Here is a 14,483-nt window from a genome sequence, read left to right on the forward strand (position 1 = left end):
GCATCCATCTTCCTCAGGGAAAAAGAGAAGGGAGTGACATGTTATTTACAATTTTTTCCTTTTTTTGAAAGCCACAGATATACGATATTTCTCTGGCTTGGAGGTCAGCACTAAACACTGCACAGCTGCATAAATGCATTTAAAAAAACAACCCTCAAACAAGAACAATTACAGGTACTTGAAATAGTATTGAGATTATTTCATATCAAGAAATAAGATCGACATTTTATTCACGTGAGAAGTACTGAAGCACCAATGGAACAGAGCTACCTGAAACTACACTGCCCAGAAACCTGAAATCTAAAGCTTCAGTGATGCAAAAAAGTATATTGTGCTGTCTCAATAAGCAATGTTTTCCAGGTGTTTCATTAGAGAATAAGCACAGATTGTATCACATGGCAGCACCCACCTATTATAGCTGCTCATTAACTATTTCCCTCCCTTCAAAGGGAGCCAATTAGAAAAGACAGTAGAAAAAGGTAAGTTTCACAAATACTCCAAGATGTAAAGAACACTTAATTTCTCCAGTATTATTTCACTTGAAAAATAAGTCAGTCACTCTTAGTATCTTAGAGCAAAAAAAAAATAACCATCTTACACTTAGAATATTTTGTTGACTTGGCAAAGACAGCTAATCACTTAGATATTGACTGTCTACTGACATATCCTACAACAAACTCTGAAGTGGGGATACCAAGTGCAGTAGGACATAACTGTTCAGTTATTTGTTACCCACCTGGTGCCTTCTCGCTGTACCATAAGCTTGCCTTGAGATAAACATTTGTTCTGTTATGACAAGCAACAAGTATTTATTTGGCCATTGAAATAGTTCATGTCCAATCTTAATGAGGAAGTAGAAAATGGAGAAGTGTAAAGCAATAGCTTACTTAAAGAAAATATCTGTGATGCTACCACTAATAACATCACTTCAGTGTCATTCCAGCATCATTTCTAATGCCATACTGCCTGTCAGAAAACATCTCTTTTTTTGGTTGTCTCTCAAACAAATAAAATGAAGCGGCCAAAATTGCTTCCAAATCAAGATTCATAGTATATTAGAGAGTAAAAACTGTAGGTGTGGGGGGGAAGACCAGCAGTCAAAGATAGTAAAAGAAACAAATATATGTATTTACCTCTCGGAACGCTTTCTGCAGTAACAGCAGTAACAGCAACAGACTGTGACAGACAGCAGAATGAGTCCAGCTACTACAGCTATGGCAATAATTAAAGCTTCAAAGTTTACTGAAAAATAGGAATATATTCAACTTGTTAGACTCCAGAATTAATGTCTTCCTGATAATTTGTCCCCTCCTTCCCATGTGTTTTTTCACCTCTGCATAAAAGAAACCCAAACACAATTACACGCAACCACCTCAGTTAAAACTCAGTATAACACATTAGAATTTTGCTATTATGCATACTCTACACTGAATATACATTAAATAAAATCACTTTACATATACCGAATTATTAAAAGTCATGCTGTAATACTTTATATGACATATCTACTGATGTGATTCCATGGTTTTGTCTTCCCAATCACAATCTTAGCCAATGCACAGGACAAACAAATGTCATGTAGCTGCAGCGTCAATGTACATCCATTATATGCAGCAGTTGGAGAATGAGCAAAATAAGACAGAGGATTTGAAGAAGCTAATATAAAACTCTCCAAATTGTTTATGTCCAAAGAGAGATGACATCTACTTTCAAAGTGTGATTCAAAAATGGGGGGTTGGGGAGGGGTATTATTTTAACAGCATACACTGTGAAAACTGTAGCTGGTCTAAACCAGGACAGGCCTGCACTCATTTAAAAAAAAAAAAAAAAAAAAAAAAAAAAAAAAAAAAATCAGAAACCCAGTGTCTGGAAAAGAGCTGGGCCCAAGAAGAAAGCAAACAGTTACAATGTCAGCAAAGCTATAGAAACAACTTTGAGGAGTCATTTAAATGACAAAATGAATTCATAGAATGATTTTGGTTGGAAGAGACCCTTAAGATCATCAAGTCCAACAATAAATCATTCAGGGAAATTGTAACAACAGAGATAATAAAATTAACATGTCTACCCACACATACTCTCAACACTGTATTTTAAAGCATGTGATAAGGGGAGGGAGCAGGGAAGCTTTCTCTTCTCCTTTCTCCCACATAAATCCTTCTGAACACTGCCAGATTCAGCAGCTCCACGCTGTTGCAGTTACACTAAGCAGCTGCACATGCACTTTTTACTGCTTCAGGGTACTGGTGATAAGATAGTCAAATTTAGCAAGTTCAGAGGGTCTGGCTTGTGCATGTGATCAGAGAGGACAAAGTCTGCTGCTTCTCCACAGATGTCACCAACTCACATCTGGCCAATGCATATCCTTTGCAGATCTTCCCAAAGATTAGATCCCAGCAAATATTTTTGCTTGTGTGTTATGACTTACTGGGTACAGTTTATAATCCAGATTAATACATAGTTTCTAGTTACAATACACAAGTAAATCCTGAACATGTAAATTCTAAAAGTAACATTTCACCATACCACATTTCTCATTCTGTAAGTCACAAGCAATTCAATATACCTCCTTCAGTCAAGTAAAAAAAAAAATAAAAATCTCAATTTCATCTCCATTTAACTTTTTACAGTTCTATTGTTTACTTTCTTAAATGCCCTTTAACTGAAGCAAAAAATATTTTGAACCTGTTAACAAAGTGCAGAAAAAGACCATCAGCTTTCAGTCTGCATTCCTGTCTCCACTATCTATTTCATTTGCTTGTTGTTCAAGAAAGATAATATAATTAAGCCACTTGGTATTACATTGCTTCTATACTGTTATTTTTTCTTCACTGCTGGTTAATAACCTGTCAACATGTCTTATTCCATGAAAATTCAAACTGGAAGCAAGTAATTTGTTTTTGACTTTGAGAGCCACAATATTGACCTTCACTTTCAGCAACACTGAGCCAACACTCATCTCTTAATTTTATTTGCAAAAAGGAAAACCACCACCACCACGCTCACAAGGTAATTAGTTTTCTTGCTGTGTCCAAAGGGGACAGTCTCAAGTGAGACTATATATCTCCATGGCATGCTCCTGCATATAATTCGTCCAAAAAAAAATCTATTAAGAAAATGCATAACTGTGGGGTTTTCTTTGGGGTTTTTTGGTGTTGCATTTCTTCGGGGATTTTTGGTGTTGTGAGTTGTTTTGGTTTGTTTGTTTGTTTTTTTCTTCCCTGAGAATGTGTTCCACTACAAAGTTTTCATTCTGTGTTTAAGCTACATTCAATCTAGAAACATAAATGGTGCCCAGGCTAGAAGCCATTACTATAGCAGAAGTAAGCTCTCAAGAACACCCTTAGTATCAGCAGAAACCGGTAATCACTGCTCTGCAGAAGGACACAGCCCAAATACGTTTCTGTACTTGGTATGGCTGGGATGGAATTAACTTTCTTCATGATAGCTGGTATGATGCTATTTTTAATTTCTGGCTAAAGCTGTACTGATAATGCACCAACATTTTGGCTGTTGCTGAACAGGTTTGAACAGCATCAAGATTTTCTCCTTTTTCTCCCCCACTCTGTTCCCTTCAGTGAGCAGATGAGTAGGGCTGGGACAGGCAAGAGATGGAGAGGTCACGAAGGGACACCACCAGAACAGCTAACTCAAAATGGCCAAAGGGATATTCCACACCATACAATGCCATGGTCAGCAATAAAACCTGAGGTAAAGGAAAAAGAAGTGGATCGTGGTTTTCTGTTATGGTTGTGGGGATTTTGTTTTGGTTCTGTGTTTCTGCAGGATAGAGGGAGGGGCGGGGTGGTTCTTGTCTTCCCATTTTTCCCCCCCTCACCTATTAAACTGTCTTTATTTCAGTCCATGAGTTTTCTTGCCTGATCTTCCTATTTTCTTCCCTCATTCCACTGAGACCAGTGGAAGGAGGCAGTGAGCAGCTGTGTGAGTACTTAGCTTTTGGCACGAGTTAACCTACACACATCCAAAAAAAGTTTACCTAATAGTTCACAGTAACAACATCTACTATAATATTGAAAGCCCAATTTCCTTAAAAGCATGCCTTATCAGTGAAAAGTATCTTCTGTAGCTCTAAAAAACTCCAATAGTCTAAGCATAAATGCTTTCTCTCACAAAACAAAGCACAGAGCCCTTCTGCTAAGAACAAAGAATTGGTAAAGTTCTCCTGTACTGTCCAACATAGTCCCTTAGCTTTCAGGGTGGTAGCATTCAAAAATACGCATGCTTCATTTGAATAGCAATCTTCTGCCTCTGCTACTCTAATTTAAAGACAACTCCATAATCTCACTGCTCTAAGTGTGATAACTTTCTCCTAACTTAGAGTTAACATAGTCACTGATAGTTCATCCCCACTTGATTTTCTCCTTCAGTTTCCTTGAGTTCACAAGCCAATACACAGAAAGCAGCAAGTCTTCACTTTGCTGGACTGAAGTCGTACTCTCATTTCATATTACAAGGTTTCCAACATCTCGTTTGTTCTCTGTTCCATTCTAGTCTGAATTTAGACCCATATACACATTACTGCAAAAGTAGCTCCAAAGATGTCGTCCCAATGGCTGCATATGCACTGCACTGTATTTTATGATACAAAATGCAAATCAAAAGGAAACTTAAAAAAAGTTGCAGTACTACAAACTACAGCGGCACTCCGCAGCTTCCTTTTTAATCTTAACTGCATTGCCACAGACCACATTGTTTTTTCAGTTGCTTAAGCAAAAACAGCATTCAAGAAATTTCAAGTGGCTCCACTCCTGTGGTGCTGGTCCACTGCTGCCACTGGAACATATTATAAAAATTGTGGATGTAGGCCTATCATCCAACATTTTAAGAAGTTTTAAAAAATGTAAGAATGGCTGCCCATTGTCAAAAAGGAACAACTTTATTTCTTTGTACCTCAGAAGTATGATTTAACAGGTAAATCCTGATTATGTACATAAAATACTCATAACATCCTAACATCACTGATTCCCAGTCTAGACTTCAGCATCAACAGAACTTCACTGCATCCTAAATATTTTAAAGCCATTAGATCAGCATAACTATACTGGCTGTTTGCAAAGGACCCTTAACAATGACTGTTTTTTAAGTCCAGAAGATCATGGATCATGGTTACAAATCATAATCGTGGCCTCCTTGCCCCACTCCTCCAAATAAATTATCAGGAAAGAGCTCTAGTGGGCTAGAGTCCTAGTTAATCACACTCAAATAATCTTCTACAGCAAAAGTAAAATTAGTACCTACTCCAGCAAACTCCCCATCGAGCATTTGAGAGTGCACATACTGAAGACGGTGGAAGGATGTTTCTCACAGGGTAATCAATACAAGTGTTGTTGGTGTAACACCAAAGGCACTGTGCAAAAGAAAAAAAAATATTGATCTTAAAAAACAGAAAAACTGTTTACAACTTAGTGCTCCTCTCCACAGACAATTGTTGAGTACAGTACTGTATAGATGTATTGGAAATGCTTTTAGTATGAAACCTACAGAAGTCCTGATATATTTCCTAAATAAGCCTAAACTGAATTTTGTACTTAAAGGTAATAAATATTTACACGAGTCTGAAAATATTTGGGAACATAGAAGTACTGAGTGTACTAGAAGATAAAATGGCTTTGGGTTTAGAATTACTGAAATTAACAAAAAACACATAACCTTCCTCTTTAATCAAATAGATATATGCAAGCAACTGTCTCCAACTTTCCTTCAAAAAAGACAACTATATTTAATGACCATATAATTTCATGTAGCTGTTAACTCCTTTTTTTTCATACATAGCTTGCCTAAAATCTATTTTCCACAATAATTCAGATTCTGTACATTTGTTATTAGGACAAAGATAAGAATGACAAAAATACATAGGTGATGAGAAGTGTGTTGGTGGATTACTCAGAAGTTAAAAATGAGACTTTGGAAAATTCACCAGAATGCAAATTCTCCATGCACACAAACTTTAACATGTAGTCCTATCTATTAACTAGTATTTGTGGCACACCTTTGTCTTACAGACTGTCATATGGAGTCAAAAACATGAAAACTCTCTCAAGATATTAACCAATAGATATTATCTGGTAACAGATAAAGTTCTTAAATTTTCATACAGCTGGCAACCTTGTAGTAATAGTATTATTGTTTGAAACAAGTAAACTGAGTTTCAGGATTCAACAGTTAAAACCAAATCCTTATGTGTTATTCCTTACAATATGGTACATCAAAAAATAAGATTAAATACAACAGCATATCTATAAAATTACCACTCAGAACTTACTGATAAAAACTACAAGAAAACAGGTATTCATCAACTCTAAATACCAACCCAAAAAGCAAACCAATTACAATGACAATAAACAAAATTCAAGCATTTTGAACTATAATTCTGTTGAACTGAAAGAAATTGCTACATTTTAGGGTTTTTTTGGAATTGTTTTTATCTATTCACCAAATGTTTGATTTTCACTTTTATCTGCTGCTATCCATATTATCATCGGTATGAAGACCCAAGTTGTTTTCTTCTACTGAATCACTTAAATAGTTTCAGAAATCTTTTGCTTTTGTATTGCTCACACAAATGCTTATGGCTTTGTTATATAGCCTTTTTTTTTTCCCAAATGTGCAAACTATCTGAATCAAGGCTAAACTCCTCTCTTCAAGGTTAACACGGATGCTATTGATGCAGTTGCCCTGAATCATCCATCAGTCTGTCACCAAAACAAGCCTGGACACTGTCATTGGTTTGAGAGATTCTGAAAATAACATATCTATAACTGTTAATGTCTTCAGTGCACAAACACAAAGGATTTATTTCTCTCACAAGGTCAACACATAGCTCTCAGGTTAACAAACATTGTGCTCATTTATCTGCAGCAGCACCTACTTGAAGTGGCAGCCACACTAGTTCTAAGTGCTGAACATTTAATCTTTAACGATCCATATTTTCCACTTCTTCATACTTTTGAAGATGAAAAGCTCTCTATACAATGTCATGCTCATTACAACAAATATACAGGTCTGATAACACACAATAATCTTATCAATACAAGGCAATTAGTTTTTCCACTAAAAAAAAAAAAAAAAAAAAGACAAAAACCAGGTAAATTTAGATATTTCTCAATTTCCCCTACTGAAAAAGTTCTGCACTAACTGAATTATTTCTTTGTCTTGAATTCTAGCTTCAGATGTCATTACAATCTCTCACTTTAAACATGAGTGTTTCTTCTACTCTGCAGGGACAGACACCATATGCATACTTATCACAACCCTTACTGTGGGGCTAAAAAGACTTTGAGTAGGGACGGAGAAACTAATTGTCTTGTTTTAAATGTCTGCCTTATGGCAATCTTATTGGAAATCTAAACACTTTGCCAGCAGAGCAGTGATCTAGCCTGGCAGTCTCAAGCACTTAGAACCTGATGCTGTCAGTGGAGCAGTGACAGGTCTGAACATCTGTTACACAAAGTACTGACCTAGTCTGCCTCAGCTAAATGCATTGTTTGGTGCAAATCTACAGAAAGGAACTTCTAGTTTATTCACATTAACTTCCCCGTTCTCCTATTCAGCATAAGAGAAATACAAGGCATTTTCAACACATAAGATTCAGTTTACCTAGCCTCTTATATAAGATGGAAATTTAACTTAGTGTTGCTTGTAATATGAGGATGAGTCTAAACCAGCAGCAACACCAACTGGGCTGTGGAAGCACTGAGCTCATGCTCAAACTGGAACCCTGGATTTCACCCTGCCCATACTCCTCAGAGAAAGCAAGGAAATACCCCCAGTAATCAGATCATGGAGCAACCCTGGCAAAGAGAAAGCACATGGGCATCCATCCATGTGACAGAGGGGAAGCAGCACATCATTGACTCCACCATTTAAACAAGAACAGAGGCTTTCTCTAATTAAGGGTGGTTTTACTGGATTTGTCATTAAAAACAAAATCAAACCCCTACCAAACAGCCAAACCAACCCCATCAATCTGACTTCATATATATACATTAAAAAAAAGAGAAACAAACAAAACCACAACAAAAAACAACACAAAAAAATTCTCAATAAAAAAGGATGTTAAAAATCTTACCGAAACATTTTTTAGACATTCTTCACAGGACCTCTGGGAAAACTCTGAACATGCTGGAAAAAACGAAAACACAAAACACAGGTTATATATTTACTTTTACTCAGTCATATCAAGCATTTAACACAATATTTAGCCTTTGCTTTTTTATACTTCTACACAAAAGAAACAATTTTGATTGAAACAATTAAAGTTTATTATTTCCACTTCAAGAGAATTGTAGCAAACAGATTAAAAAACAGTTACGTTTGACCTCTGAAACAGGAAACCAATTTAAGTTTACCTGTAACTTCAATTTGCTTTGTCTAAGGCCAACATAAGAGATGCAACCCAAGAGCTCCCCTGTGTTTCTGCTGAAGTTCTAAAACATTTACACTTTTATTTAAAGAACACTTCACGTTCTGCAGCTTTGGAAGCCTAGCAAAGGCTGATCCCTGCGTAGGATTGGTCCTCCTTTCACAGATAGGAATCTTTTTCTGGGGAAAGGAAGTCTGAAAAAAATAAAGCTGTCTAAATAACGTGATTATAAATTACAATTAAAAATTATTTGAACATCCAAGTGATGCACAAGGAGTTAATTAATATTTTCTCTGAATTTTAAAAAACACCTTCTATCCTAAGAAAATATTTACTAGTGTTCACATTCCCAGAGGATTCCAGCCAAAGGCTATTACTTTCATTTAGAAGTACTGAACGCTTGTTGTCTTAAGGCTAGTCTTTTTTTATCCACAACACAAACATAATTTGTTGCCCACAGGACCATGTACATGCCATAGTCTTGACCCAGATGAACTACTTGACAGATAAGGTGGAGTTTCCTCTCCTGGTGTGAACCTGGATTTTCTTCCAATTATTGAAATTCCCATGATAATTTTTAATACTGTTTAATGAAACTAACTTGTGATTATTTCGACATCATATAAATATGAGGGGAAAATATCTCCAAATCAGGAATCCTATTCCACTTTTAATGAGTATTAGTGGATTAGTCACAAGCAGTTATCTATTTGAGCTACAGTCTTGGCATGTTTTGGGATAACTACATATTTCCAAATTTTATTGTAATAATTCAGTATTATAGCTTTCTGATACTAATTCTAACATTAAACGTGTTTTAGGTAAACTCAGGAAGTGTGGGTTGGTTGAATGCACAGTGAGATGAATCAAGAACTGGCTGGACATAAGATCTCAGACGGTTGTTACCAACAGTGCAGTGTCTAACTGAAAGCCTGTAGCTGCTGCGGTTCCTCAGGGGCCAGTACTAGGTCCACTCTTGTTCAACCTATTCATCAATGACCTGGATGAAAGGACCCAATGTACCCTGGGCAAGTTTGCTGATGATACCAAACTGAGACAAAGGGTTGACACACAAGAAGCCTGTGTTCAGCATGACCTAGACAGGCTGGAGAATTGGGCAGAGACAAATGTCGTGAAGTTCAACAACGGCAAGTGTAGGGTCCTGCACCTGGGGAGGACTAACCCCAGGCACCAGTACAGGTTAGGGGTTGACCTGCTGGAAAGCAGCTCTGCAGAGAAGGACCTGGGAGTTCTGGTCAACAACAGGTTGACCATAAACCAGCAATGTGCCCTTGTTGCCAAGAAGGCCAACAGTATCCTGGGGTGCATTAGGAAAAGTATGATCAGCAAGTCAAAGGAGATTATGCTCTCCCTCTACTCTGTCCTAGTGAGGATACATCTGGAGTACTGCATGAAGCTCTGGGCTCCCCAGTTTAGGAAAGACAAAGAATTACTGCAGGGAGTCCAGCGGAGAGCTACAGAGATAATTAGATGTCTGGAGCATTTTCTTATGAGGAGAGACTGAGAGCTGGATCTGTTCAGCCTGGAGAAGGCTGAGATGGGATCTTACTTACTTATAAATATCTCAAGGGTGTGTGTCAAGAAGATGGGATCAGACTCTTTTCAGTGGTGCCCAACGATAAGATGAGGGACAACAGGCACAGACTGAAGCACAGGAGGTTCCATCTGAATATGAGGTGCCAGAGCACTGGAACAAGGCTATCCAGAGAGGTTGTGGAGTCTCCTTCCCTGGAGACATTAAAAACCCACCTGGACACATTCCTGTGTGATCTGCTCTGGGTGAACCTGCTTTAGCAGGTAGGTTGGACTAGATGATCTCAAGAGGTCACTTCCAACACCAACCATTCTGTGACTCAAGTGCCAGTGTATTTAGCTTTAATTAATATATCTGTTTAGAAAAAGCACATACTAATCTGACCAGTACAAATTAACATTGGTACTGGTACCAATTAACTGAGAAACAGCCTAAGCATTAAGGCCCATTTACCAATTCATGGAAAAAATGTGAAGATAAAATTCAGAAGTAGTTCTCATCTTAAGCTCCAAAGCTTTCAAATTGGATTATTCTACATGGAGTACCATCATGCTTTTTTATAAAAATACTTCATTACATTTTCAGTCAATTTAGGATACAAAACACTTAACCAAACCAGGTTTCTGAACATGAACTAGCAAGGTACTGTCAGAAGCAGGCAAGTACATCAAGGACTTCTGTGGTTTCTGTTACATTTTCAGGAACTGAACCACCTACAGCAACATGATAAAATGTAACGTTTCTTAGATTCTTACCAAAGGAGGTAATCTCACAAGCTTTTCACATTATCTTTAATTGCCTTCCTGCTGACACAGCAGAGAACCTATACTGCCATTTAACCAAAAGACTGGGGCTTAAATTCTATTAAAGAAATAGACTTATATTATTTACGCTTTTGCTAAAGAACAGTATAGAAGGGTCTTAATGAAAAATACTTGAAAATACATAATCACATCTCAAATCAAAACATCTTTATGTACTGCTGTTACAAAAGGTAACATTAATATAAATGATAAAAAAATCTATTTTTTTCCATTCTGATTTATGTATTTCTCTGGGTCACATAACTTACAAAGATATATAGATTTCCCACCAGTATGGTGTTCTCCACAGGAGCAAAGGGATAGAACAAAACCCTTCTCAAACAGAAAAAGAAAAAAAAATCAACAAACCCCATCAATCCACTTTGCTAAAGCATTATGTGTACCAGCAATCTAAAAAAATAAACCAACACACCCCCACAACACATAATCAAGTTGATAATACACTACTCATTTGAAATATTAGAGGAAGATTATCATTAGAAAAAAATAAATGTAAGCCATAGCACCACTACCAACAGTAATTCATACTGTATTTTAAACAGTATCTATCAAACAATAATTTCTTCTATATTGGCACGTAACATCAGCATTAGTCATCTAATGGATAATAAAATAAAAAAATCATTTTTACGTACCAAGCCTGGTTTACTAAGCAGTGGAAGCATTACTTCAGTAAGCAGTGTAATTCTTACCAAAATAGTTTTGGGTCCCACCTAGTAAAGAATGAGCTGTAGCAAGACTATATTCTGACAAGAAAAAGCTATTGCTGTTCATGCAACACTTTTTTTTTTTTATTATTAGAATTCTGCCCACACAGAGAGGAGTTGCACCAAGTTAATGATACACAGATTATCTGTATGACATCACTCTCTAGTAGACATACTTGTGGACCAGAGTAACAATGCACAAATATATAACAACGGCTGTTCCTCCACAAAATACAGGTAAAACAGAATAGCACTGCGGGGGGGGGGGGGGGGGGGGGGGGGGGGGGCGGGGCAGCAGGTGGAGCACCTCTTACTATTCCACTGTTTAAAAAAAAAAAAAAAAAAAAAAGTGTGACTAACTGCTCAGACAGTCAGAAACCATTCAACACCTACACTAAGCTTGTTCATAGCTCGTTTATTTTAATGTGTTCTCTGCGCCCATTCTCAGGATAATACTGTTCTTCAACAGTTGTTCCCTCCTACTGGTATAAGAGTACTTTCACCAAGTGCTCTTATTCCCCCTCAATCTTCCTTCTGCTCCAGCAAGTAAAGCCATACTTTTCTAGGTATTTCCTCAAACAAGAAACAATACAACCTTTGTAGCCCTGCTTTATGCCAGCCCAACTCACTTAACTCAGGTGCTGAACTTGCAGAGTATTTAAACAGGATGGCACACACGGTCCCACAGTCTTGCAGAACTACCAGAAAACTGCAATCTCTCTCTTCACAAGAGCATCACTTCAGTAATTGATATGCATCTGACAGTCAACAAGTCTACCTCCCTACTTTTTTTCCAACTATTTAAACTTAAGGTTAAAATTATAATATTAGCCACGCAGCATATCATTTTTTAATTTTTCACTTTAAGCTTATTACCAATATCTACTCCTTTAAGTTCACCCACATCTTTCTAGACAATATAATGATCATTCTCCATATCAACAACCAACTTTCTGTCACGAGCAAATTCCTAACTCACATAATAATAGCACGTGAAAAGTTCTCTCCTAGGGAATCCATAAGCAATTCCACTTGCAATTCAGCCCAGTTTTGAGCTCAAAGCAAACCCTTTGGTTTCACCTATGTTTCTCAGAACTACTAGAAAAACATCGACTTGCAGTTATTAGCAGGTCTACCTTTTGTTCCTTCCTCTCAGAAACACTGACAGTTCCCTTTCTCTTCTACGTCAAGTTAGTTATCTCAAAGTTAGATACTTCTTTTTTGAACATAAACCCTGCCATAAAAGAAATAAAATACCTCAAACTGGACTCTAAAAACACACATCAATATCCACTTGACAGTCTCTAATTTAGCGCAAACTAATGTGGCATGTACCTTTTCCATCACATCTACTAGTGGCAAACAAATTTGTGGACAAGCTCCACTGACTGTTTTCCAAAAGCAGCTTTGAGATAAACGATTCCAGAAGAACCAGGATGGCAAGAGCATCTCCACCAGCTTTCCCTTCCAAGCCACGTTCCCCACCACCAGCCAGGGCAGAGCAAACGCAGGCGAGAGCCGTCTCCTTGCAGCTCACCTCGGGGCCGCCCTCCCGCCACAGGCACCCGGCCGCTCGCAGGCCGGGGACCAGGCGGAGCCCCGCACTTCACCAGCTCGGCGCCCGGAAGCCTCGAGGCGAGCTGGGGCCTCTGCCCGTTCCTCCCGCAGCCCCGCGAACAGAAACACCCGGGCAGGCCTCACAGCCCGCGCGCACGGGCGAGCCCCTCCAGCACGACGGAAGGGAACGGCTACGCGCTGCCCCGCGGCTCCCTACCGTGTGCCGGTGCTGGCGGAGCCGTGGCGGTGAGCTGAGCCAGCCCCGTGCCGGCGCAGCCCCACAGCAGCGCCAGGCCCCGCACCCACAGCAGACACAGCGGCCGCGGCGCCGCCATCGCCGGCCGGGACAGAGCGGGGTCGGGCACGGGCCGCGCGCGCACCAAGAACCCGCCGCGCGCAGGCGCCAGCGGCCCAGCGAGGCGGAGGGCGGGGAAACGGGGCCGGGGCCGCCCGGGCGCTGGGGTTGGTGTTTCACTGCTCCCGCGCTGCCCGCGTCCCCTTGGCGCACCTGTGCGAGCGGCCGCCCTGCGGTCCGGAGTCGGTCAGTCACTTGTAGGCCCACGGTGTGTCATACAGCGAGAGGGCTGTTTCCCCTCCCTTTTGATCTGACCCTCCTTTCCTTCCTTTACTGCGCGGACTCTTCCCGTCCCTGTGAAGGCTGGGAGGTGGGGAAGATCTCTTGCCCTGTCTCCAGCTTGCTGGTTTTAGTCAGTGAGGTTGGACAGCGGGCTGCCCAAGCCAACAAAGCAAGTCAGGGCTGGCTGGAGAAGGAAATAAAGAGATCATAGAATGTCCTGAGTTGGAAGGGACCCACGAGGATCATTGAGTCCAACTCCTGTCCCTGCATGTGACAACCCCACAGTTCACACCATGTGTCTGAGGGTGTTGTTCAGTCTCTTCTTGAACACTGTCAGGCTTGGGGCTGTGACACCTCCTTGGGGAGCCTGTTCCAGTCCTCCACCACCTTTTCCTCATGTCCAACCTAAACCTCCACTGGCACATCTTCCTGACATTCCCTCGGTTTCTGTCATTGGTCACTAAAGAAGAGTTTGACACCTGCAGCTTCTCCTTCCCTTGTGAGGAAACTAGACCGTGATGACATCTCCCCTCAGTCTTCTCCAGGCTGAAACAACCAAGTGACTTTAGCCATTCCTCGTATGGCTTCCTCCCCAAACCCTTCATCAACTCTGTAGCCCTGGAGACAGACGTGAAAATTTGCCATGACTTCGTTTGAAAAGATAAATGAGTTGATGGTTTTCCACAGTGATGCACCTCTTAGGACTTTACAGAAGCACACAGTGTTCTTTGAGGGGCCCAGGGGCACACAGAACACCCAGGTGGTGCTTTAAGGGATGACACAGGAATGAAAGAAACAGACCCCAAACCCTCTGACATGGCAGGGTAAGGATATAGGAAACTTTGGGCATCTCCACGGCACTAGACAACTGTGGTTGGGC

At 39.8% G+C, this 14,483-nt stretch overlaps 1 protein-coding gene across 2 annotated transcripts in view; it reads right to left on the bottom strand.

The window, feature by feature from the left end:
• LOC308037533 (pituitary tumor-transforming gene 1 protein-interacting protein-like) overlaps positions 1-13,395 on the bottom strand; it is a 28,706-nt gene extending 15,311 nt beyond the window's left edge. For both annotated transcript variants that reach the window (XM_080339368.1, XM_080339369.1), the window contains exons 1-4: positions 13,244-13,395; positions 8,090-8,142; positions 5,260-5,368; positions 1,134-1,242 (exon numbers count right to left, since the gene is read on the bottom strand). In XM_080339368.1, the coding sequence (XP_080195494.1) occupies positions 1,134-1,242; positions 5,260-5,368; positions 8,090-8,142; positions 13,244-13,361 (389 nt within the window). In that variant the 5' untranslated portion in view covers positions 13,362-13,395. The remainder of the gene's footprint in view (positions 1-1,133; positions 1,243-5,259; positions 5,369-8,089; positions 8,143-13,243) is intronic.
• Between the last annotated feature and the right edge of the window lie 1,088 nt (positions 13,396-14,483).

Source organism: Nesoenas mayeri (genome assembly GCF_963082525.1).
Source record: "Nesoenas mayeri genome assembly, chromosome: 2".
Lineage (NCBI taxonomy): Eukaryota > Metazoa > Chordata > Aves > Columbiformes > Columbidae > Nesoenas > Nesoenas mayeri.